At 41.4% G+C, this 26,537-nt stretch overlaps 1 protein-coding gene across 1 annotated transcript; it reads right to left on the bottom strand.

The window, feature by feature from the left end:
- Positions 1-416: 416 nt before the first annotated feature.
- Positions 417-26,537, bottom strand: pelp1 (proline, glutamate and leucine rich protein 1). The gene is made up of 19 exons (XM_049568803.1): positions 26,343-26,537; positions 26,103-26,167; positions 22,472-22,577; positions 22,141-22,290; positions 20,514-20,585; positions 20,311-20,370; positions 20,011-20,167; positions 19,707-19,839; positions 19,239-19,326; positions 16,963-17,051; positions 16,741-16,854; positions 16,440-16,590; positions 14,488-14,641; positions 14,327-14,382; positions 14,075-14,208; positions 13,576-13,678; positions 6,477-8,147; positions 4,270-4,611; positions 417-996 (listed from the first exon to the last, which is right to left on the bottom strand). Exons 1-19 carry the CDS (start codon positions 26,481-26,483, stop codon positions 904-906), a joined length of 3,879 nt encoding a protein of 1,292 aa, XP_049424760.1. The 5' UTR covers positions 26,484-26,537; the 3' UTR covers positions 417-903.

Raw genomic sequence — 26,537 nt, 5'->3', positions numbered from 1 at the left:
AAGACAAAACCAACAAAATGTATTCATTTCATTATTGAGTCTAATTAGACATTTGTACCAAGTTTGCGTTAATCTCTCAAGTCCCTCTTGAGATATCCCTTTCTCAAGAATAAGATGAGCCAGGTCACAGTGACATTGACCTTTGACCACCAAATTCTAATCAGTGCATCGTAAAGTCCAGGAAGACATTTGTGCCAAATTTGAGGCATTGAGATATTGCATTCAAAAGAATGAGATGGATCCAAGTTCACAGTGACCTTGACCTTTGACCACCAAGATCTCATCAGTTAATTGTTGATACCAAGTGGACATTTGTGCCTAATTTGGAGGAATTGCTACAAGGCAATCTTTAGACACCAAAATTATTGTTCTTGGTTAATGATTAAATGAAAAAGAAAAAATGTAGTGTATGTAACTTACGTTTGATTTTTTACTTTTGTATAACAAAGCATTTGACAGTGATGACAAAACATAAAAGATACATATGAATCCAAGAAAACCACTTTGAACACTGACTGTAGGATACTATGTACTGTGTACAAGGACAAAGTCTAGCGTTCTGAGTAATACATTTCACCTCCCAGCCAGGCAGCTGCACTTGGGACTGGAGACAATGTCATGCTTCTAAATGTTGACAAGTTTTTACAAGCTGGGGAGTAACAGTAAAAAGTTCCCACACCCCACATAGTGTAGCTTGAAGTTGGCAATATTGTTAAAAGAAAGAAAACTGGAGGCCACATTCTAGCTGTTGATCTGAACACTGAAGAAGTGGAAGGTGTGATGATAAGGGAGTTGTTGTACGAGGTAACTAAACCTTGGAAATGTCACTAATGATTCAGAATCCTCACAGTATCTGTTGTATCCATGGTTACTTCAACCGTATCAGTCCAGGTTGGCAAATATTTATGAGCGGTTTGATCCAGAGGCACCATCTTCATCATCAGGTGGACAGGCGACAAAGTCAGCCAACATGGAGGCCATGGCTTCGTCATCCAGCTGAGGGACAGACAGAGAGAGAGAGAGCTACTGAGACCATGCTCTGGGATCTGTCAGCAGAGATGTGTCTGATGCAAACAAAGGCAAATTCTGTTCAGACTGACAAGTGCTTTATGGGATATATTTTGACAATAAGGGTTAAAGATAATGTGTAGAATTTTTGGCATTTTAAGGCATTTTTGATATTACTGTGATGATTTAAATTTTGTTTTCAGATGATCCACGTGGGGCAGCCTTTTATATTTTTGTCCCCGGGGGACAGTCAGAAAATTTGTACTGGTAAATATGTGTTGGTGTGACATTAATCGTCACATCAATAACTACCTTTGTGGAGATACACGTAAACATCTTTGCTAACCTATGTGGAAGAGTGTGTTATGGGTAACTTTAGTCTCAAGTCTCAACAATGCTGCATGTCCAGTGAGCAGATTGGATGATCCAACAACCTGTTGGCAGGTTCTCTCTATTTTTCCTTTTAGAGTCTGGCGGTACATTTCAGCAGAGTACTGCCAGTAATCTTCTAGCACAGTGACTTGTGGTAGCATAGAAACTGGGTCTCATTTAATGTGCATATTTATTACTGACTGCAGCAGAGGTAGGTAAACATTAACAAAGAACGGCAAGTTGTCTTCTTCTTCTACTGAAATCCACTGTGTCACCAAACAATAGTGGCAGCCTACACAGCAGGAACGCTACTTGCTACTGCCCTCTTGTGGTTGGGAGTATTAACAGCTCTTATCACTATTAATAATAGATTAAAAAAAAGTGTGGGGTTGGGACATTAACTTTTTTCCGCTTCTGAGGGAGGCAAGACAAAAAATATTTTATAAACCACTGTACTAGAAGAACACAGGAAACTAAATTCCTTGTTAACACTAAGCCCACCACTGCCGATACTTTCCGTCATTTATGACAAAGTGCAGACGAAAACTTTTACTGTTGTGCAAGCCATGGAGATGTGGATGGACTCAAGACTCTGACTACTCCTGTTTTGATCAACATTCTGAATGTCATTTAGACGAAAAACAAGTTGGTTCAAATTGACATCAGGAAATGAGAAAAAAATGTAAAAAAACAAACAAACAATAAACATAAAATGTAAACGTTAAATGGATTTTGTATGTGAAAATGACTTACACAAATTCAAGTGTTAATAAAAAAGGAATGGCATAAGATAGAATAAAATGTTTTTGTGTATAAAAACAGAAGGTCTGTTCTTAATTTTTTGGTATATACAGTTTACATATTCAGAGAACAAATTTTTCTGTGGGTCTTCAAAGATTAGTGAATATGATCAAAAAATGCTAGTGGTGGCTGGCAACTTAAAAATAATATTCTGGCAAGGAAAGTGTTAAGGAACTTAACACTGTTGCCCATGTTTTAATTTAATCTTCACTCTGTGTTGATGAATCCAGATCTTTCTATCTTTGTTTCAGAGATGTACTTGTTTGTTTATGCTGTAACTGGGGTTACGCTGATTTCGGTTTCCTGATTTTTTTCCTACGCTTTCCTAACACTGAGGTTTGACTTGGTCGACTTTGTTACAATGCTATCATAACCACTAGAACTGTCGACAAGAGCCTTATAAAGAAAAACACAGATGTAATATATAGTAATAAAACAGTTTACCCCACAAAACAAACAAAGGGAAAAAAACAGTCCAAACATAACTTACTACCAACTGCTCTTTCTTGAGTATGGCAGTTGTGTGTTACAGTAAATTAATCAAATTTGTTTTAATCTGTAAAACAGCAACTGTCTTTTAAGGACTGCTGCATTTGAACCCAAAGTAAGTATTCATTGATTACTCATTTATTATTTAAGAATTTATATGATATATTACATACATATGATTTATTAAAAAGACCAGGAAACTATTCTGAAGTGACAGCTTTGTAAAATCAATCTTAATCTTGAGGGCTCATCTGGCTAAGACATTAAGTTTAAGGCTGTAAGATCCTTATTACCTTTACACCGTTTACCATGACTCATGTCGCCATAGCAACTTTGAACATGGATTTGTTGTTCATGGTGCTGCAAAGTTCATTTTTCCACAGTCTTAATTTCATTTGCATCCAACTGAAATATCCACGTTATCTTGGAGTCCTGCCACTATGTCAAGGAAGGCTTTTTTTGTTTTGTCTGACACTCACTTTTGGTACTTTAAGAATATTTGATTCTAATACTTAGGTTCTTTAACTTGAGTAAGATTTTATTATTTTTTGGGGGTGGGACATATATATGCATGTGCATACATGAACACACCTGCCTACATTAGGAAGCAAGACTCAGGAACTTTACTTGGATTTAAGGAGCTGCAGCATTTCTTAATTGACAAACTGACAGTTACAAGTGGCCATGTATAGTATGTGTGTGCGCATCTTTTTATTGATGTTTATTGGTTTGAGTTCAGTGAACTTTGACTGTCAATCCAGAACTTTGATTTGCTGCCCTAACCTGATTGGGTCTGACCCGACCCACAGGAGTAGTTTCTCAACATTCCCCCAGGTTTGAACTAGGTCAGGGTGGTGCTCCTCAGACAGAGTGCCAAGAGTAACCGCTGCTGGTTCTCAGAAGAGCAAAACGGTTTCCAACAGCGTTCAAAGTGCACTCCGGTGCTCTTTTTGCTTGTAATTATTATTTTTTTTAACTCAGGCTTAGGCTAGAGTTCTCACTTTTAACCTGAGCCCAGGTCCGAGTCTGACGGGTCAGACCAGGTTCAGGTTGACTGACCCGCATGGGTAGGGCTCAGGCTGTGGGAAAAAAAATCAAATAAATAAATAAATAAATAAATAAATAAATAATTAGAATTACTGCCCTGCAGTTGTATGCCACTGTGCACCAGTCAAGCTTCTCTTACAATTTACATGTATGTCTGTAAAAAACATGGATGCTTTACACACAGAAGACCTATACATCAGCACAGTTTCAGGGTGGACACCCAAGACTAGTGGGTGCACCAAACAGGATGGGATTAGGATTACGGAAAATGAATGAATAAATTAATGAATGGTAGGTGGTGGGTGCTGATGTCAGACCCTGCTAGAGTAAACTACCATGAGAATAAACTCTGTTTTGTTTTGGGGTTTTTTTAATACCTATTTTTCCCCTCGGGGATTAATAAAGCATATAAAATTTAAAAAAAATAAATTATTTGATGTTTTGTGTAACCTCAACTGTTTAACAACACATATACTTGTAAGTCTGCAAAAGGCATATGATTAAATGATTAATCCAGTACACATCTGAACCACAAAACCAGTAAATGTTTACCTTTTTCTTCTCAGTGCTTTGCCCCGCCTCTTCTTCCCTTTGCTCCTCCTCTCTCTTCCTCTTCACTCCTTTCCCCTCCTCTCCCTCACTCTCTCCCCCTCCTCCTCCTTCTGTCTCCTGCTGCTCTGCTTGTGTGTCGTCTCTTTTCTCAGCATCCGACTCTTGTTGCTCTTTTGTACTGGGGCCTGTTGAGGTTTCGGGATCTTCTGCTGCTACTGCTGCTGCTACTGCTGCTGTTGTTGATGAGTCTCCCTCCTCAACAACTGCTAGCTGCTCCTCTTGATCACTGGATGGCTGGTTGTCACTCACACTGGCTTCCTTTGCAGGTTCAGCTCCTGACTCCTGTTGAGTACAGGAGAGTAAGTTTAGGTTGGCGAGCTCAGTTTCCTTGGAACAATAACAGCTTTAGTGGAACAAAAACAAAGATAACAAAGGAGGGATAGCATCCGGTTTTACAAAGAAACCTTACATGTTTCAGTGTTCAAAATAAGACAACACACAGACTTATTCTTGGACAGTCACAATCCACTGTCTACCACCTAAATCACTGCTGATACAGAGGCCATGTGTATGATTCAGGAGTGAAGATGGGAAGTGGAACGAGAGGAATGTGGAGAAATGTCCTTGGAGTTATGCCCATTTTCAACCTAAGACTCAAACTTCCAGAATGAATGGACTTTAGAACCCTGTCTTTGTTACAAATGCTCCACTTTTTTAACATGCTGGGAAAAGTAAAGGCTGTATTTTACAATAAATCCATCATAGATACCAGTGTCCTGGATTATTTTCATAGCCTTCGGCCTTTTTATCCAGCACCACCCTCCATTGTTTCCCCTCTTTCAACCATAACATCCTTTGCTGTTTTCCTTTCCATTTCATTTCCTCTCACTTCTTACCTGTCAAACAGCTTGTAACAGGTTGACATCTACTGAGTTAACTTTTAACTAAATTCAGCTAAAACACAGCTCACACCTTAACTCCTTTTAGTGCACATTAACTTCTACTAGGGTGGGGGTCCATTTGTGTTTTCCTCTGGCAGAAAGTGCCGGCAGGGTGCCAGGGATTACTTCATCTCAGAGTGTAGCAGTGCCTTCTTGATTATGTTAACAGATGGTTGACTACACAGCTAACAACATACTAGCAACACAGACAGTGATAAAACCAATTGTTAGCCATTTTTAAAGATGCCACTGTCCGCTTGATGCAAACAGTGGCACAGCACATATTTGGTGTAGAGAAGTGTTCTGTGTGGTTTGTCAACCTGTACCGTTAGTCAAGTTCAGGCAGCTCTATTTGGTCTAACTGTCTAAAAAAAAGCACAGGCAATTAGTTTCTAACTGTGTCTGTTGTTCCTTGTATCTCATCAATCCTTATTAAATGAAAAACAAGTTAAACTAGTCTTAAGGACAGTGTTGCACCCATCCCAGTGATGTCCCCAGATAGCTTACTCTAAGATGGCTGTGCCCTTTTCTAGTAAATCTAGGTGGATATCAAGTTTGGTTGTAGTGTCACATCTTGCCCAAGGTAAAATTCAAACAAACAGTCATGTTGTTCAGGGTTTCAACTCCACTTTAAGGTGTTATGTGCCAGACTACTTCTTGACTGGGTTTGCTAACTTCGTGGAGTCTCTGCTGGTTGCCTGGAAACTGCTAAGAGCCAAGATATAGTCTGGCAACCTCCCATTAAAGAAACAAGATGGGCTAATCACTGAACTTTATAGGTGCTGGCAGGTGGATTTTGTTACTGTTGGATGGAGCCTGATGAGCAGTTCCCTTATGTTTCCAGTCTTTATGCCAAGCTAAGTCCAAGTATAGGTTTGTGCCAAATTTGAAGAAAACCCTTAAGCTGTTCTTCAGATATTGCGTTCACAAGAATAAGATGACACAAGGTCACAGTGACCTTGACTTTTGACCTATGACCACCAAAAACTAAAGAAGTTCATCATTGAGTCCAAGAGGACATTTTGGCCAAATTTGAAGACATTCTCTTGAGGCATTCTTGAGATATCAAGTTCACAAGGATGGAAGAGACAGACGGATGGACAACCCTGAAACATAATGCCTCCGGCCACAGCTATCTCTGGTGCAAAGGCATAAAAGTTCACTTTTCTTTCATCCTTCCACCCTTTGTTGGATTTCAGTGCATTTTAACACGTTGAAGTGGTCAGTGTGCTTTTAAGGTGAGATTCTAAAGCTGATGTTACCAACCTGTTCATTCTGATTGGTTGTGCATTCTTCTGCAGCAGCAGCTGTCACCTCAGTCTCATTGGCTCCTTGCTCCCATGACCTTGCCTCTTCCTGCAGCCCTCCACCCTCTCCTTCTCCTCCTCCTCCTCCTCCTGCTGCTGCTCCCCCTCCCTCCTCCTCCGTCTCCTCCCTCTCTTCCAGTGCTCCTCCAGTGACGCACAGGATTTGTGGCATGGTGGGGTCGTCCATCCTTTCGCTTTCGTCCTCCTCTCCCTCCCCCTCCCGTGCCTCCTCTAGGACACCTATGCTCTCCACCTTTTGCACCTTTATCCTGTCCTCTCCGAACACCGACCTGTTGGTCTGGATCTCCTCTATCCCTCCCTCTGCTTCTCCCTCCACACTGAATCCAGCCATCCCTCCTTCATCCACTGCTGCTCTGAGCACCTTCCCCCCCTCTATCCCAGCCTCTCCAGCCTTGTCCTCCACTCCCTCCAGTGGAGGTATATCCCCATCCTCCTCCTCCTCCTCCTCTTCCTCCAGCTCTTCCCCCTCTTCTTCATCAAATTCGTCATACTCTTCCCCATCATAAAACTCCTCCTCATTAAAATCGCTAGCTTCCTCCTCCTCGTCCTCCTCATCCATTCCTTCCTCCTCTTCCTCATCCAGCTCTTCGTCATCCTCCATGTCCTCCTCCTCCTCTTCCTCCTCTTCGTCCGTGCTGTTGATGTTGATGACAGCTGAGTCTTCATTGCTGGTGGGTGGTGGTTGGTGCTGGTGGAGGTGCCGTCCCTGTTGGCTAAGCTGATTCTGCAGCTGGTGCATCTGGAGCGGTAGACTCATAGGACCCGGCTGGCCTGGTGTGGACGGCTGCATCAGCATCTGCTGCAGCTGGGGTCTGCCAGGCAATGAGTCTCCCAGACCACCAGGTGGAGCAGGGAGTGTGGTGGAGTTCAAAGGTGGAACCAGGGAGACAACTGAGGCGCTGGAAGGAGGGAAGGAGTTGATAGGGGTGGTGGAGGTGGTGAGTAGAGGGGAGGAAGTGGTTAGGTCATTGGGGAGTGAGACGCCGTCTATTGTGGTTGTTGTTGCTGTGGTGGGGACCATGGTGACAGATTCTGCACCTGGCAGTGTGACTGGAGCACCCCCTGGTGCAGTGGAGGCCATGTTCTGAGAGTTTGCTGCCACTGCAGGCTCATCCTGCTGGTTCTCCATGTTAAGCATCCCTGGGGGAACGATGACTACACTGTCGTCTGAGTCACTGGCCAGAGAGATCTCCACATCCTCCGCTTCCTCTCTGTCATAACGGACGAACACGGGCCTCTGCCCCTCTGGAAGGCCCAGCCCAGCAGGGTCCTGCTGGTGGTGTGCATGGGGGGACAGGATCATGTCTCCCGGGGTGGGGGCCTGGCCTGGCAGCCCCGGAACCAGGGAGAGGTGGTTCTCCAGAGAACCCAGCAGGGAAGTTGGTCCAAGGCCGAGGGAGTGGCGGGTGGGGAATGGAGGACCAGGGGGAGGGCCTCCTAGGAGCGTTGGTAAAGTGAGTCCAGGAGTAGGTCCCTGGGCGGAGGGGAGGACTGGAGCAGTGGGGGTGGGTTTCAGGGTGAGGGGTGGTAAGGGGAGGGCAATGGAGGGAGTGCGGGGGTGGAGAAGGGAGTTACAGATGGTCAGAGCCTCAGTGCAGAATGTGGACACCTGCAAAGTGAGCGAGGGGAGACAAGCACAGAGAGTTATTAAAAACTGTGAAATGACTTGAAGTAAAACTGTCCATAACCATAACTAGGCTACTTAAGGAGGTCTTTCCTTTAGTTAACACTCATATATTAGATATGATCAATATATCCTTATTAACAGGCTATGTACCACAGTCTTTTAAGGTAGCTGTAATTAAACCTCTACTAAAAAAGCCCACCCTGGATCCAGAGGTGTTAGCCAACTATAGACCAATATCTAATCTTCCCTTTATGTCAAAGATCCTTGAGAAAGTAGTCGCAGACCAGCTGTGTGATTTTCTCATGATAATAATTTATTTGAGGAATCTCAGTCAGGATTTAGAGTGCATCATAGCACTGAGACAGCACTAGTTAAAATTACAAATGACCTTCTCACTGCTTCAGACGAAGGACTTGTCTCTGTACTAGTTTTATTAGATCTTTAGCAGCGTTTGACACTATTGACCATCAAATTCTACTGCAGAGACTGGATCACTTAATTGGCCTTAAAGGTTCTGCACTGAGCTGGTTTATATCTTATTTATCTGATCGTTTTCAGTTTGTTGACATTCATAATGAATCATCCTCATGTACCAAAGTTTGTTTTGGAGTTCTGCAAGGTTCTGTGCTCGGACCAATCCTATTTACTCTATATATGCTTCCTTTAGGTAACATCATTAGAAATCACTCTATAAATTTCCATTGTTATGCGGATGATACTCAGTTGTATTTATCGATGAAGCCAGAAGAAACTAATCAATTAACTAAACTCCATAACTGCCTTAAAGACATAAAAACTTGGATGAGCACCAATTTCCTGATGTTAAATTCAGACAAAACTGAAGTTATTGTTCTTGGCCCCAAACAACTCAGAGACTCTTTATCTGATGACATAGTTTCTCTAGATGGCATTGCTCTGGCCTCTAGCACTACTGTAAGAAACCTCGGAGTGATATTTGATCAAGATTTGTCTTTTAATTCTCATTTAAAACAAACCTCACGGACTGCATTTTTTCATCTGCGTAATATTGCGAAAATTAGGCCTATCCTGACCCGAAAAGATGCAGAAAAATTGGTCCATGCTTTTGTCACCTCTAGGCTGGATTACTGTAACTCTCTATTATCAGGTAGCTCTAGTAAGTCCTTAAAAACTCTCCAGCTAATTCAGAATGCAGCAGCACATGTACTAACAGGAACTAAGAAACGTGATCATATTTCTCCTGTTTTAGCTTCTCTGCACTGGCTCCCTGTAAAATCCAGAATTGAATTTAAAATCCTACTGTTAACTTATAAAGCTCTAAATGGTCAAGCTCCGTCATATCTTAGAGAGCTCATAGTGTCGTATTATCCCACCAGAACACTGCGCTCTGAGAACGCAGGGTTACTCCAAAAGTAGATCAGGAGCCAGAGCCTTCAGCTATCAGGCTCCTCTCCTGTGGAATCATCTTCCTGTTACGGTCCGGGAGGCAGACACCATCTCCACATTTAAGACTAGACTTAAGACTTTCCTCTTTGATAAAGCTTATAGTTAGGGCTGGCTCAGGTTTGCCCTGTACCAGCCCCTAGTTAGGCTGACTTAGGCCTAGTCTGCCGGAGGACCCCCCTATAATACACCGGGCACCTTCTCTTCTTCTCTCTCTCGTATTCTATTACTGCATCTTGCTAACTCGGCCATTCTGGATGTCACTAACTCGGCTTCTTCTCCGGAGCCTTTGTGCTCCACTGTCTCTCAGATTAACTCATATCACAACAGTGCCTGGACAGCGTGACGTGTGTGGTTGTGCTGCTGCCGTGGTCCTGCCGTGGTCCTGCCAGATGCCTCCTGCTGCTGCTGCCATCATTAGTCATTAGTCATACTTCTTCTGTTATTATACACATATGACTATTGTCACACATGTATACTGCCAGATATTAATACATACTTTCAACATATTGTACCACAGTAGCCAGAACTATAACTATAATATTATTTCTTTCAACAATGTTGTTGTAAGCTACTGTCATTATTATCTCTCTCTCTCATTGTGTATTGTGGATTATTGTTAATTTGTTATGCTGATCTGTTCTGTACGACATCTATTGCACGTCTGTCCGTCCTGGAAGAGGGATCCCTCCTCAGTTGCTCTTCCTGAGGTTTCTACCGTTTTTTTCCCCGTTAAAGGGTTTTTTTGGGGGAGTTTTTCCTTATCCGCTACGAGGGTCATAAGGACAGAGGGATGTCGTATGCTGTAAAGCCCTGTGAGGCAAATTGTGATTTGTGATATTGGGCTTTATAAATAAAATTGATTGATTGAATTGATTGATAACAATGTCAGATAACAAACTGCGTCAGGCGACCTTGACCTTTAACCCTTGACCACCAAAAACAAATCAGTTCATCTCTGTGTGGCCATCTGTGCCAAATTTGAAGAAATTTCCTCAAGCTGTTCCTGACATATTGCATTCACGAGAATGAGATGGATGGAAGGTCAGGGCGTCCTTGAGATATTGCTTTCACAATAATGAGACAGACAAGGTCCCAGTGACAATGACCTTTAACCACCAAAATCTAATTAGTTCATCGTAGTGAAAGTTTGTGCTCATTTGAACAAATTCCTTCAAGGCATTCTTGAAATACTGCATTTACATGAATGCAATATTTCATTCATTCACATGACGGACACCCCAAAAACATATTGCCTCCGGCCACAGGTATTGCTGGCGCAGAGGCACAATAAAGATGCGTTTTACTCATCATCCATTTTTCAAAGTTGTAGTCAGTTCCACCCATGGTTACATTAGAGAGCACAGAGAAGCAGACAGACCTACAGGCTACAGTGAGGCTAAAAACAGAGTTCATATGACGTTTTTCGAAACAACTTTTTATGTCGGGGCTTCAGGACACTTGGATCACTAGGGATGAGCATGTTGGAGATATTTTGTGGTTTATATTTTGTGTTCTTGGACGTTAGTCTGGGGCGCCATCAGCCATTAGGTGTGCTAGCCGCTCCCCCCGCCGATCTCCGCAAGGGATGTGAGGACTTCACCAGGGCCTCCATCGGCATATGGGTGAGTAGATAATGGCTGAATTTTCATTTTCGGGTGCACTATCCCTTTAATGTACCAATTTTGGCCACGTTCAGATGGGCAAAGACCCAAAATTCGACCAGTGTTCATTTAGACAAGTATTTAAAAAATATTTTATTCTTAGTTGCCTTCTGAAAATCGCAGTTGGTTTTAAGTAGCAATCTTTTCGGGTTTTGCCGGTGCAGTGCAGTATACAAGCTTAAACTGGTTGGATTTTATGCAAACTAAGTCGTGCACATGTGCCAACCGTGCATGCAGCTTGTTGCAGTTACTTGTGATAGATTCCTTTTTTGGCCAACTTTTAGCTTTTAGCTCTCTTTGTACTTGTTCATTTTTTTTTTTGTAAATTATTTTTTTTTTTTTTAAAAGATTTTTTTTTGGGCTTTTTAGCCTTTAATGTATAGGACAGACAAGTGTGAAGGGGGGAGAGAGAGAGGGAGTGACATGCAGCAGATTTCTGATTTACTTTTTTAGATCATGTGCCACAATACACATATTTGTGTATTTTTACACACTTATATACTCAGCACAGTGACCATATTTTTATTCTTAATATCTTAAGTTCAAGTAAGTTCAAGTGTTAAAAATTGCAGCATAATGCACATTTCTATTTCTGTTTTATTTTAGTGCTTTATATCACATACTTCTATTTTATTATCTTAGTCTTACTTCTTATAATTCTTACGGAGCCCCTAAAGGGACATGGAAGGGAAAGAAAAAATAGACGGTTAAAAAAAAAACATAGTACTTTGCAAAAGTACTTTTTTTTTTTTTTTTTAACCGTCTATTTTTTCTTTCCCTTCCGTGTCCCTTTAGGGGCTCCGTACAAATCATCTTTTGGAAGCAGTAGATGTTTACAGTAGCTACCTCGGGGGTCTGTTAAATTTAACTATATATTGCAAATGATTAAAAAGAATGCTCTGTTTATAGACTTAAGTGTGTTAATGGCAAAGAGAGTAATAGCCCTCTCATGGAAAAACACCAGAAGTCCAAGTGTAAGCAGGTGGCTGTCTGAGCTATCTACAACTCTTCCCTTAGAGAAAATTACATATACAATAAAACATCAACAACATAATTTTCACCAGATCTGGGACCCCTTCATTTGCTATGTATTGAGAACAGATTTGTCACATGTGATGGAAGAGCCTGAGGACATGTAAACAGTGGCACTTTGCAGTACCTAATATTGCAGAAGTATGTATGTATGTATATATATATATATATATATATATATGTATGTGTATGTGTATATATATATATATATATATATGTATGTTTTTTGTTCCTATACAATGGACTAACTCACTAACCTGATCCCCAACCAAGAATTGGAATAATTTGAAAGGGCGGGGGGTGGGAGGGTTGACACGTTTGTTCAAGACATGTAATTGTATTTCTTTGTTTTTCGTTGTTATGTTGTGATAACAATACAAACAAATGTGTGTTGGTAAAAGAAAAAAAAAAAAGACTGCTCTGAGACAGCTACTGTGATCTCACTTAGGTTGTCTACCTTAACACAGCCAACTATTTGGTCTTATCTTTACTGCTCAACTCATAATAAACAGAGATTTCACCCACATTAACGTTGTGATTCTTTTTTCATTTACGCTGCTGTTTTTGATTTAGTCATGAAATAAAAGGACATAAACTAATACTTACTCATATTTTCATTGACAAAATTATCACTGAATCTACTGTTTACCTTGCAATATCACAACAAACAGTAAAATAATTGTTTCTGCGATAAGTTTCCATTCCATTTTCAGCTGCTTATCCCAGCCCAGGTTGTGAGAGCAGCAGGCCAAGTGATGCACCACAGTCAGACATCCCTCTGCCCAGCGATGCTTTCCAGCTCCTCCTGGGGGACCCTAGGGCATTCCCAGGCCAGATGAGATATGTAATCCCTCCAGCGTGTTCTGGGTCTACCCCAGGGCCTCCTACCAGTGGGATGTGCTCAGAACACCTCAAATGGGAAACACCCAGGAGGATCCTGATCAGATGCCTGAACCACTTCAACTGACCCTGACCATGGCCTCAAATGTGGAGATGCTGACTTTCACCCCAACTGCTTCACACTTGGCTGCAGAACTGCCCCAGTGCATGCTGAAGTCACAGACTTAGAAAACCTCAAACAGTACAGAGACACTAACTTACAGTTAACAACTCAGAGTTTTAAAATCCTGTGTCATAGTGTTATAAGCTGCTGTACAAAAAATTTGCCGTATGATAAAAATTCAAACTCATTGATCTGTTCCTCGAAAGTGGCAACCACACTTGTTGCACTCAGCAGTGCCTTACTCCTACACGCTCCCTCCCTCCCTTCTTCCCTCCCTCAAAGCAGTCACCTTGAGGTTGCGGTCGTTGCGTCCGCTGCTGAGGATGGACACAGCACAGGTCAGAGGTGGTGGCCAACAGGGTGATGGGACCAGGACCAGAGCCAGCAATAGCCTGAAAATACAAAACACTGATATGAACCATCCATACTGCATAACACAACAGCCAACAGTCTTCACTGATCTCATCTTTGCTATAACAAACTAGTGAAGCTAAACATTATCTAATGCACATTTGCCTGACAGGTGTGCAGTAAAATTCAGCACTCAGCAGTGAGGTTTTTTTTTGAGAGATATAACATTTGGTCACTAAGTCTTTTGCAGAACCATAAAGTGGAATGTTGCTGACCGGCCACCTGAATTCAGCCCCAATAATAAATCATGTGTTCTATCTGTTAACAATTATACGCAAAGGAACTAAAAACTACAGCTTAATAATAGTAATAATTCATTTTCTAAAGCATCTTTTTTGCACTTGTAAGTCTGTCTTTGATGTGAGAGAAGGCAGCACCTGTACAGCTCTTTACGGGAGAGGGCACTGCTGTACTGTCCACTGACGCCCCCTGCTGATTCACAGGAAGTACTGCTGCTGGACTGTTGCTGCTGCAGACGCACACACAGCGGCAGCACGACGTCATGGAGACGCTGGGAGAAAATCAAAACATGGTGGAAAATCACAGACTGACTGTTTGCTGTTGAAAACAACAATGAGGTGTCCATTCTGCATGAGAGTGAGTGGTTATGTAATGACTTTGACATTTACCTTGTGTATATCATCTTTCAGCAATGTACCACTGGTCAGTAGGATTTGCCTCAGTGCTGTGCAGAAAGGGAAATGAGTGTGATGACACTTGATTTACAGAAGAGCAGCAGACAAATAAAAGTCACAAGACTATTATAGGAAAAACTGAGGCAGCATCTCACCCCTAAGGGCTGAAAGGCAAGTATCTTGATTAGCCAGAAGGTCTCCTTTCCTCTGGAGTGACGGCCCGACTGTGTCTGCCATGACTAACTGTTTAGTTCTCCGCGGGCCCGGCTTCCCTCCAGGAACTGCATCTGCTGACAAACCTGCCCGGAGCTAGAGGACAGTACAACACAGAAGGACAGCTAGAGACAACACTTCCATGCTGCTGCACTAACTAGAGGTGTAATGATCCATTGATCATGATCAATATAACAATTAAGTGATCACCAATCCAATATCACTGATGATAAAACACGCGGGCAGGCAGCAAGTAAGAACAAAAATGTATTTTTCATTTTTCAGAATAAAACAAACAAAAAAGACGTGCAGTATATGTGTAATATCTTGACATCTAAATCACTATTAAGCTGCAATTCCTTTTATTTTGAAAGTCAATGACTCAGGTCAAACCTTTGACCCTGTTGTCACATTTGTTACCGATGTGGAGGACTCAAGCCATGAAACTTTGCAGCCTGAGGATAAGGTGGCAGCCTACATCAAGTCCAAGACAGCCAAGGAGGATCCTTTTGAGGTTTTATGGTGGTGGAAGGAGCATGCTACAATCTTTCCTAACCTGGCAGTGATTGCGCCAATGTTATCGGCATCAAGCGCAGCCAGTGAAAGAGACTTTTCCTCCACTGGATTTGTAACACAAGAACGGAGACCCCAGCTTAATGTGCGTGACTGTAGCCTGTGTGTGTTTAGTAACAGATGCTGGCGGGTTGCAAGACTTTTATGGATGCGGGCAGATGCGGCTTTGACTTTGACGATAATGATGGGTAACAGGTCGGTTCTGGTCCTGAGCTTTATGGGTATAGGCAGGTGCAATGTTTTCAAAAATCAATCTGTGCAGGACTGATCCATATCATCATCTTTAGGATATGCCTATATTTTCCAATTCTTTGTCACTGTCAAACACAGCCAGGCAGATAATGGCAAGCAGCCAAGAGAGAGACAGTGAGGATAAAGTTATTTACTTGGGAATAAATCAGCAGAGTGGAAATATTTTGAATTCCGGAGAAAATACCTGAAAATGAAATACCTGAAATTTACACAGGCGTCTCATTCGCTAACTTTTGGCAGCAACCTTATAGCTGCTCTGTTCAACAATGCGTGGCTGAAATCGCAGGCAGTGAGGCTGAAATTCAGCTGTTGAGAGATGCAGTGACTTAAACCAACGGTAAGTAAGAAAAAGCATAAATAATACATGTAATTAGTTAAGCTATGAGTAGAGGAAAACTCTGCTAGCTGCTAGGCTAGTTTATGCGATGTCCTTAAGCTAATAATGGTGATTAGCAAAAAAAAGTTGTTTGTCTATGAATCTTGACAGTTATTACTGAGCTGAATTCTATATATTTGTTCAATGACCTTGTTGTTTTCTAGCTGTTTGGAGAAGTTTGCCTTCAGGGCTTTAAGCCAGATAACCCTGAAGTTCATGGTTTGGATTCAAATGAAAACAATTTTTTCAGAAAGGACTCTTTGGCAGAAAGCCCTAAAGATTAACTTATCCCACGTACTGTTTGATGTGTGTTAGTGGAGTCAATTTCAGGTGCTTTCACACTTAAACTGCTTGGTTCAATTAAAATGAACTCAAGTCTGTTTCCGCAGTTGGTACGTTTCGTTTGGACTCGTGTGAAAACTGTCAACTGAATCCTGGTGTGGACCAAACAGCTGAACCAAGGCCGCTTGAGAAAGAGGGTCTCTGCCTGCCTTCGAATGAACTGTGGTGTGGTTTGTTTGTGGTGTGAAAGAAAACAAACCAAGCACAGGATTTTAAGATAGCAGATATGTGATTTAGCATGATTTCAACAGCTAATCCAATAATAAATCCATCTGCTGATTGTGAAATCTGTCCGCCATCTCATGATTGATCCTGATCCTGACATGGTGCAGGAAAAAACATTCAACCAACCTTGACAGACTCCGCCCCTGGTGTGATGTCACTGAGCAGGTGACTAAACAGGAGTTCTGAGTGGCCAGGGCTTCCCTGAAGGATGCTAGAAGAGGCTCCGGCCACCTGGACCCACAACTCCAAGGCTGTGTACACTGATACCCGCACTGAGCTGTGGGATGAAGAAGAAACACACAGGATAAATGCTTCAGCTGCCAAAATCTGACATTATCACACAATCCATAGTAGTCCATAACTCTTCTTGTACCTCAGTCTCTTAATGAACCCGTTACTATTCTGTGTATCACCCACAGTGAGTTACCTGTAGGATCTCTGCTGTCCCAGACTGGCTTCAGGCAGAGGCGTCCAGGCTGACAGGGTTTGAGAGAACAGCCTCTGGAGCACAGCAGCGTACTGAACCATGCCGCTCCGTACACTGCAATTCACACACAGAAAAGACAGTGTCAGCACCACACAACCATTAACACTGTGTTTAGTCTCAGGTTTATTCAGGATTACTTAACTATTGCATGTCAGTACTCACGCTGTGATAAGAGCTGATAAGACCTCCAGTGTGTTGGTGTGTACGATGGGCAAGACCAGCAACCTCACACTTCCATCCCCTGTTAAATTCTGACACACACACACACACACACACACACACACACACACACACAAATTAGGATCACTGTTGTTTGTTTGCATGTTTATTCAAAAATATCAGGGGGATTAAAGGTGCAGTCAGCAATTCTAACCAAACACGCTTTTTGTAAATATCCAGTGAATATCTCCTCACCATCCGCTAGGAAAAATTCCAGTGCTCATACACAGTGCGGGCTCTGTAAATAAGAAGGGATCCAGTTGCAGACACACTGAACCCCACTGCTCTCCTACTCCTCCCAATCATCTACCAAACGAGGTCGTACCATGTGTCGTGTCTCACCACATGTCTCTTCTCTCCCATCTTTAGGGCTGTACATATACCGCATCTTTAACCACCTGGATAATGCGGGTTCAGGTGCTGGGTGCTACTCTTGTGCCTTTTCTGTGCAAGCATTAAATAGCCAAGCTGCAAGTTGCGTCTGAGGTTGCTAAGCAACCTTAACAAGCACCGAATCATAGCCTGAAATACCTGAGGGCAGAGCTGACCTTCTTCCAGGCGCTGTTTGTGTGTAGTCTTATTGTCTGTGGGACAGATGAAAAGCTCTGGCAGCCCTGCACTAAAATGATTAACTTCTTCACTATATTTATCAAACACTGATATTTATGAATGATGGGAACGTGTGTCAGATGTGACTGGTTGGTCCTTGTCACATGACATGTAGTGCGTACTGCTGTGTTCCAAAAGTTGAACTCTGTTAACCTCAGGTTGCGGCCAGAATGCGTTGGTGCTGTGAAAAAACTAGAATTACTACCCCCGTGCCTGTATGCCTCCGCACATCAGTCAAGTTTCTATTACAGTTTCTTTCCATGTCTGCGAAAACATGGATGCTTCACACACATCTTACCCCCAGCAGCACAGAATATCTATGGCGTTGTCTAAAGGCCAGAAAAGTGTTTTATGCAGAACATTATGATGTTACAGTGATAATGACCTTTGATCTTTTGGATATAAAATGTCATCACTTCATTATTTTATCCTATTAGACATTTGTGTGAAGTTTTGACATAATTAGCATATGTATTCTTGAATTATGGCCAAAAACATATTTTGTGAGGTCACAGTGACTTAGACCTTTGACCTTCAACCACAAAATTCTAATCAGTCACTCTACATATGTACGTATGGACAGACAGCCCAAAAACATAATGCCTCCGGCCACATTAGTTGCATGTGTGTCAGCTTAAAACTACTTTAAATGCCTTTTTACTATATAAAATTCATCAGAACTCCCTTTCTAATATCTATTTTATATTGCTGTGAATACATCAATAAATTTCTCCTTCAAACAGCTGTACTTATTCAAGTTTCTCAACGAAAACTACATTTTACAAGACCACACTTGAAAACAACATGAGAACATCATAATTTATCTTCACCCAATACTCATTTTCACCGAAGACAGCTTGAATGCATAATGTGACTTGATGCAACCTCCGTTAGCTGTTGGTTTCCTGCCACTGACTGCTAACTGCTAACATTAACTGGCTCTCCTCCTGCTGATGTCAACACGGATTTGTTGTTTACAATATAACACTATCAGGGAAACAATAGGGTGTGTCTTCTGACATGTTGATAGTGAGTTGACGTTTTTTTTGTCCTGAAGGAGGAAGACCTCCGTTTGTCCCAAACACAGTTTCTATTGTCCCAGGTACGTTGCAACACCATTAGTCTGGAGCCCTGCTTTTCAGCCTGTGCAAAAATGACACAACAGAAAAACTTTGGCTTCTGCCATTGATGAATGTCATCTTATTTGCTGATTGGCTGATGGCAGTCAACAAGGCGAATATCAGCTGATACTGATGTGCTGCTGATAAATCGGTGCATCCCTATGAGCCGCACAACACTATTCCAGTCAATCAGCGACAGAGGGCGTTTGTGCTCGTACACACAATGGGAGAAAGGTGATGGAAAAAGAGAAAGGAAGTTGGAGTGAGACGAACAGTAAATCTGGCCCATGCTAACATGCTGAACTCCACAGCACATTGTCAACAATCTTTCTTCAGAATCGCTGACTGCACCTTTAAGTTGAGTTTGGAGGTAGTTCAAGTTTGTTGTTTTATTAATGAATTTGGTGCTACAGTGTATATTAAGCCTCCCCAGACCCTAATGGGAAATACTCGGTGTGTGTATGTCTGTGTTTGTGTGTGTGTACTCACTATGCTCTTGGAGCTGACAGCGAGGACTCGGCACACCAGGTTGAGGATTGGTCTGACAGGCAGACGTACAGCTGAGGCTGGATCCACCCTGATGGACAGACATAAGGGCCAGTATGAATAAAGTATAATCCTGTAACGAACAGTCTTCTCAACAAAAATATTGTTTCAGTCAGGACCATTTTTGTCAAAGAAAACTTCATTTCCACTGCTGTATTATATTTGGCAGTATGGCTCTGTTCTGATGCCTTCCTGCCTTTCCTCGGGCCTACGCAGAGCCTAAGGTGGAGAGAGCACACCTCTCTGCCCTTCCACGCATATATGCGGAAAGCCTGAGCCAGACAGCGCACACCTCGCTGCCCTTCCATGTGCCTACATGGAAAGCCTAAGGCAGTCTTCTGAACAAAAATATCATGTTTGTGTTTTGGGTGAACGGACCCTTCACAAAAGTGATTTGTGTGTGTGTTGTACCTGAGTGTGTGTTTGAGTGCCAGACAGACAGCTGTGTATCTGTGCTGGAGCTGCAGCAGGAGCAGGGGATCCGATTGGTCGAGATGAGGAAAGGCCAGTTCCACCCCTGGACCTTCATATTGCACCGTTCCATCTGTTACACCAAACATCAAGAGCTTTTTAACAAACTGCATCATCAGAACACAACACACATGAAAACATCACTGCCATTATTGTCTGTACAGAGACAGAGAACCAGTTCAAAGACAAACTGAACATTGTGGCTCTAAAGAAAAGTTCCACCATCATTGATAGAAAGGTGTACCTGTTTCTGAACCCTGGTAGATCTGAGCCAGCAGGCCATTGGCTGAAGCCAGAAGGCAGTGAATCTGATTGGTCCAGCCCTCAGCTCTACCAGCACCCACCCCTCTGTCCAGCAGGCCCCCCAGACAGGGCAGGCGACCGTAGCACAGACATGCCGTCTGACAGAAAGACATCAAGGCAGAGATAGGTGGAACACTGTTAAAAAGCCTGCAGAAAAACTGCTTGACATTGCACCACAATATTCTGCACAGTCCAGTTATAAATAAAAAAAATGTCTACCTAAAGTTTGAGTATTACAAACCTCTTGTGTTTTCTTGTTTGCATTGTCCATTTTTGAGAGAAAATAAGCTCCCAGTTTGTCCTGCAAGAAAAAAAGACAGCTCAGGTTTTTCAGTTTTTTTTCCTCAATGATCAAAAAGTTATTTCTAACCAACATAAGCAAATGTTTTTACACTGAGGAACACTCCCATCTGCTTTATCTTTCCAAGTGTAAGTGTATCTTACTCTGAGGGATCCACAGGCTCTGGGATAGTAGGTCATACAGGCAGTCATCCCCTCCATGGCCGCCAGCTCACACTAAGATTACAGGACAGACAAAGCTGGTTAGTATTATGCCAGGTTCACACAGGACATGGAAGCACCCTGATCTGTTAATTGTCGCACAGCCGCCTGTCAGCAGCTGCCTGGCCAATGATCCACTACTTAGGCATAAAAAATGATACTCACTGACTTCAAGGTGGTGTTATAACAATCACATCAACATTTTTGCAACTATCTCAAAAATGTCCTGGCTTAGAGTCAAAATTCTTCCACCGTATTACTCTCTCAATTCATCTGTATCTTTGCTTCAACTGTCTTCTGCTGTGAAAATGTCAATTTTGGTGACTTTTTCTCAATTTTCTCAAACTTCTCAGAAACCATTGGGCCAATTGTTCCGAAACTTTGGCAGGATCATCTATGGATATTGCTGATCCAAAGCTATCAAGGAAATTTTGACACTTCAGTCCTTTTGATTTTTAAACCTGTGTCCTTTAGTTAAATCTTAAATAAATCCATATTAGCCTGAGCAATTGTGACCAAACTTGGTGCACATGTTTGGATGCTAGGGCCCAGCTTCGCTAAGCAGTCTTGGGTTATTCTCCTACATCTGCTACTCTGTGACAGGGATTCCTAGGAAATTCTGTTTGCATAACTCTAGGGTCATGACTCAGCTGATACATAAAGTTTGGTGAGGATTGCTTAAAGTGGGCGTGGCTTATTACTACAAATCTAAATTTCTATGCATTTCAGATACCAAAATTTCGACAATCTACATAGACCACCAGTACATCCTACAGAGCTGAATTTGTTTCAGCACATCCACTAAAATGATTTAAGTTTGCCTCACAGCAACTCTGGTCAATTCAGACGTTTGCTGCTCCATATTTTGGATACTCCATTTTAGGGTTGCAACAGTATGAAATTTTCAAGGTACAATAACTGTCTCAGAAAAAATTGTGGTATCACAGTATTAAATAATTTATCTTATTATGAATCAGAATGGCCATTAAAGGAATAAGAATGGAAGGGTTATTTTTGGTTGAACAAACATTATTGAAACTTTAAACTATTTTGCTAATGGAAGTATGTGTAAAAAGTCTCCCCTTCAAAAATAAAGGGGCGATTCAACGTCCAGTTGCGTTTTTGTTTTTTTATCTTAGATAGGCAAATGTACACAGTATGATAACTGTCAACTTATATACCACAGTATACCTTGAAACCCGTATATCACCGCAGCCCTACTCCACATCAAGTGCTTCAAATGGTGCTCAGATCAGTCAAACGGTGAGTCTGCGGTGATTTACAGTATCTGGTCGTAATTTGGACTCAAAACACATCCATTCATCCATCTTCTAACCGCTTCATCCTCTTGAGGGTCGCAGGGGGGCTGGAGCCTATCCCAGCTGACATTTCCACAATATTTTATTCATTTATTTATTAACAAATAACGACACCTTGTACATGGTTAGATTGTGTATGGTTAATGTGGCCAAATTGTTAGATGAATAGTTAGTGTGAGTGTCTATAATGTGAATTTCCGGATATTAACTGTTTAACTACAATTTTGTGTTATGGTCTTCCCATGTCTCACCTCTGTCTTAAGGCCCAGCAGAGATGTAAGGATGCCCAAGATGGAGTTGAGGCCAACCTCCCTGGCCAGCTCTGGCAGCTGGGACGAGTACTGAAGCAGGTCCTTCAGAATGTTCACTGCCAGCTGGATGGTCTGAACTGGAGCCTGAGACTACAGGGTGCATCCACATACACAGTGAGAGAGGAGAGAAGTAAGAAAGAGGGCGTTAGGCTGTGCAGTAAGACATGATAATTTGGGATTTACAGAAGAGGCAGACTGACAGCTGTGAGTGTGTGAGTGTTTGTGTGTGTGTGTGTGTGTGTGTGTGTGTGTGTGTGTGTATGCATCATACCTGTATGACCTGCTGCAGGGAGCGCAGCCAGGAAATGCAGTGTTGCTGGAACAGATCACTGGAGCTGTCCTTAACCAGCATGGAGAGCAGGCAGAGCCCCTCAAACCTGCACAAATGCGCGCACACACACACACACACACACACACACACACACACACACACACACACGAGAAACAGAGATTTAGTCTTTATACTATGACTATAACCCTCCTATCATTGCATTCACAGTTCGCAGTTACCTTGCACAAAGAGTTATTCAGTGTAACACCACAGATTTGTGTTAATGCACATATTTGTGTATTTTTACACACTTACAGACAGTGAACATATTTTTATTCTCAACATCCTAAGTACTAGTGTTAAACATTGTAGCATAATTTTATATTATTACTTATATTGACATACTTCTATTTCATACTTTTATTCTTACTTCTTATAATTCTCTTTTCTTTACATTAGAGTGTCTGTAACAAATTACAATTTCCGTGGGAATCAATTAAGTATTTCTGATTCTGTGTTATTGACATTACTTTTATTGATACGATCACTTGTACATATTAAATATATTCTAATATTATATTTTTTAGCTGCAACCAGCAGCTCTATAGCTCCCTCTGTTAATCTGTCAGTCCACAAAAATTTCCATACCATTTGTTTAGGTTGTGGAATTTTCCACAATGGCAGAAATTTGGCGTGGAGGTCAAGTGTGTGGGTGTGTCTGTGCTCATGCCCATTGGCTTAAAGAGGGTGTGGCAATTGGGGGGGGGAAGATGCATGTCTGTGGTCGCAGCTTTCACAAATTTACTCGTTGCTTCATATATAATATTTATCTCAACTTTGTAAAATTGATGGAAAGAGGACATATCCTGAAATCAAATCAAATCAAAGCATTTATTTTAAATTTTCGAATTTTTCCAAATTCACTTTTGTTATATTATAATATTGGGCTATTGGGTATTAGGGATGGGGGGGGGGGGGAAATCAATACATCACAGTATTGCAATATTTTTGTGTGGCAATATTGAATCTTCACAGTGCCAAGTATCGATTTTTTAAATATACAAGTTATTAGTACTACAAATACAAATTAACTATTAGGTAGCCTACTAGAATAATATTATCAATTACTTTTTCATTCCACAACATATATTTTGCTGCAATAAAAATGGCTGAAGTGAGATGAACAGACTGAAAACCTTATGTTATTAGATAAAACAGATGTTGACAATATTTCCCTTTGATGACATAATTTGCAGTTGATAGCACAATATATTTTATCACAATACTTAGCATATTGCAACATATTTAAAATCGCAATAATGTGTGGTGAATTAAGTATCGTGATAATATAGTATCATGGATCCTCTAGTGATTCCCACCCCTATTGGGTATGTATAGGAAATGATTAATATAACAAGCAATTTTGAAAGAGGAGAATGTTTTTAATATTATGTAGTGTGATCTGGTTCAGATTTATTGCTGCTGATTTTCATCCATTTTCATTTTGATCCAAAAATCTCCTGATTGTGCTAATACTGAACATCAGTACTTTTTAGGAACTGACCAGCATCACATGCCCTTTACTTATTTTTTGATAAGATAGTTCCTTTAATAACGCAAGTCATTTTGTGGGTGACTTCTTATGTTCAAGTTTTGTAGAGGTTACTTTCATCCACCCCAGTAGTACCTCTGGTTTTGAGTCTTACTGTCAGTTTAGTTCAGCAATCAAAACATTTACCTCCCTGCTTTGACTGAACTTTATCAACTGATCAGGAAGACAGGAGCAGTTATAGAATTTTCTTTCATTTTCTCTTGTGTCAGACTTTTACTATCATTTCAGCATTTCACACTTTTATCAAAATATTTTTTGTTTTACTTATTTAAAACTACTGTGCGTTTTGATGAGCAAGCATCTGGGCAGACAGTGATGGCCAACCTGGATAAGTTGTTTACATGTCACAGTACCTAACTGAGACATTAAAGGTTCCATATTACGCTCATTTCAAGGTTCATGCTTGTATTCTGGGCTTTTACAGGAACATGTTTACATGATTTAATGTTAATTTTTACCACGCTGTATGCCTGAGCACTAGGGATGCAAGGTATTGGATTTTTTGCAGATCTCCGATATGCAGATATATAACAACTCATTAGGTCGATAACTTATACTGATATCGACATATCCACTTCTTACCCACCTAATTTTAGTGATCATCAAGCCTCTTCTGTAGAGGAATTAATATCATATTATGCATGCATACTCTTATCGTGATGGCCCACCAGCAGATGGAGACATGAAATACAATATTCTTCAATCAATGCATGTAATATCCATTCATTATGTAAAATAATTGAAATCATGTTGGTCAATTCTGATAGTTAATTTTGAAGCTAATATTATTATCGTGCATCCCTACTGAATACACTTGTGACTTGCAATGTGCCATTCTACGATGTTCTAAAAACTTGCCAGTTCACATCAACGCAAGAAGGGTTGCAATGGTATACTGGTCTCAAGGTATACCGTGATATTAAAATTGATGGTTATCGTACTGTGTACATTTGTTTATCAGTACGGTATTGGAAAAAAAATGCAACTGGACAGAAAATCTCTACTTTAAATATTAATTATCTATTTTATATTTTCAAAGTGGAGACTTTTTACACATACTTCCATTAAATATCGTTTCAAGTTTCAAATATAGTTATAAAACGTTTGTTTAACCAACAATGATCTCTCCATTTTCATTCCTTTGCTTCCAGAGGAGCAGCTGAATGAGTTCCCTCTGAACAGTAAGTCGCTAAAAGAGTCTGAGAGGTCCAGAGCTGTTCATAAACCATTCAGGACGCCACAGTTTATTCCACACTACTGAAGCTGCTCCTCTTTTTGGATTGACCACAGAATTGCTAATAATTTTGCTTTCAGCCATGCTTGTTGTAGTCATGGATAACAGTATGACATCAATATGTCAACAAGTCGAAATATCGCAAGTATCACAATATAAATTTTTCATATGATATTAAAAAGTATTTTTAATAAAAGTATTATTGTGAACAATAGGATATGGCACACCCCTAGTCGCGATGTGCTGAATATTACCATATATTGCAATTTATTACCTTTTTTTTCAGTCTGTTCATATCACTTCAGCCATTTTTTGCAGCAGTAAAACGTATTTGTAATATGAATCATTTATGTAATTAAAAAATCAATACTTGACGCTGTGTGACCATATGATATTGCCACACAAAATATTGCGATTCTATGCTGTATCGATTTTTCCCCACCCCTACAATACTGCGTCCTTAACAAGCCCTAATATGCTCCCTTCAATGTTTTTCAGTGGAAAGTGTTTTAATTATCAAGCTTGGCATTTATTACATATGGCAACTTTATTAGAGAGAGGCAAAACTGACTGTAACTTAAACATAATACCAACATACTCAAGAATGGTACTATAACATTACAATAACCTTACCATTGGTATCATAAGTATAATGGTGACAAGAAACACTCATTTTGTATCTATACTTTGGTCATACAGGGTGTCAGTACTGTAGTTTTACCATGTTGGTCTATTGTGTGAATAATTTGATTAGAGATAATATGAATGAAATGGACTTTTCTCACCTGGTCTTGCTCGAGCCCAGTTTGGCATTGCTGAAACCCACGAGACCTCCGACGGCGCTCGCGCCCTGCAGAGATAAACAAAGATAAGGTGTTTAAGGAGCAGGGCAGCAGCTGAGCCCTGCTGGATCTCCAGATGTCAGCTCAGGGAACAACAAAGCGTGCAGCGGATGCAGCACAACCACAGCAGGCTAACAGGTAACTAGCTTTAGAGCTAACGTGCGTCTCCGGGCCGGGCTCTACCTGTGTCTGAAACACGCCATGCTCCCTGTAGTTGGCCAACAGAGCAGGTAAATACTCCGGACGCTGTTCTTTCAGAACCGACACCAAACCCTCGGTAAGTCGCATCGCTGATGGGCCACGCAGCCAAGCCGATGCAGCCATCTTGCCTCGCTTGCCAGGCAAACGTCACAAGTATGCGACGAAGTGACGTCGGTT

This window comes from Epinephelus fuscoguttatus, linkage group LG23 (genome assembly GCF_011397635.1).
Source record: "Epinephelus fuscoguttatus linkage group LG23, E.fuscoguttatus.final_Chr_v1".
NCBI lineage: Eukaryota > Metazoa > Chordata > Actinopteri > Perciformes > Serranidae > Epinephelus > Epinephelus fuscoguttatus.
This window is presented reverse-complemented; position numbering and strand designations above follow the sequence as displayed.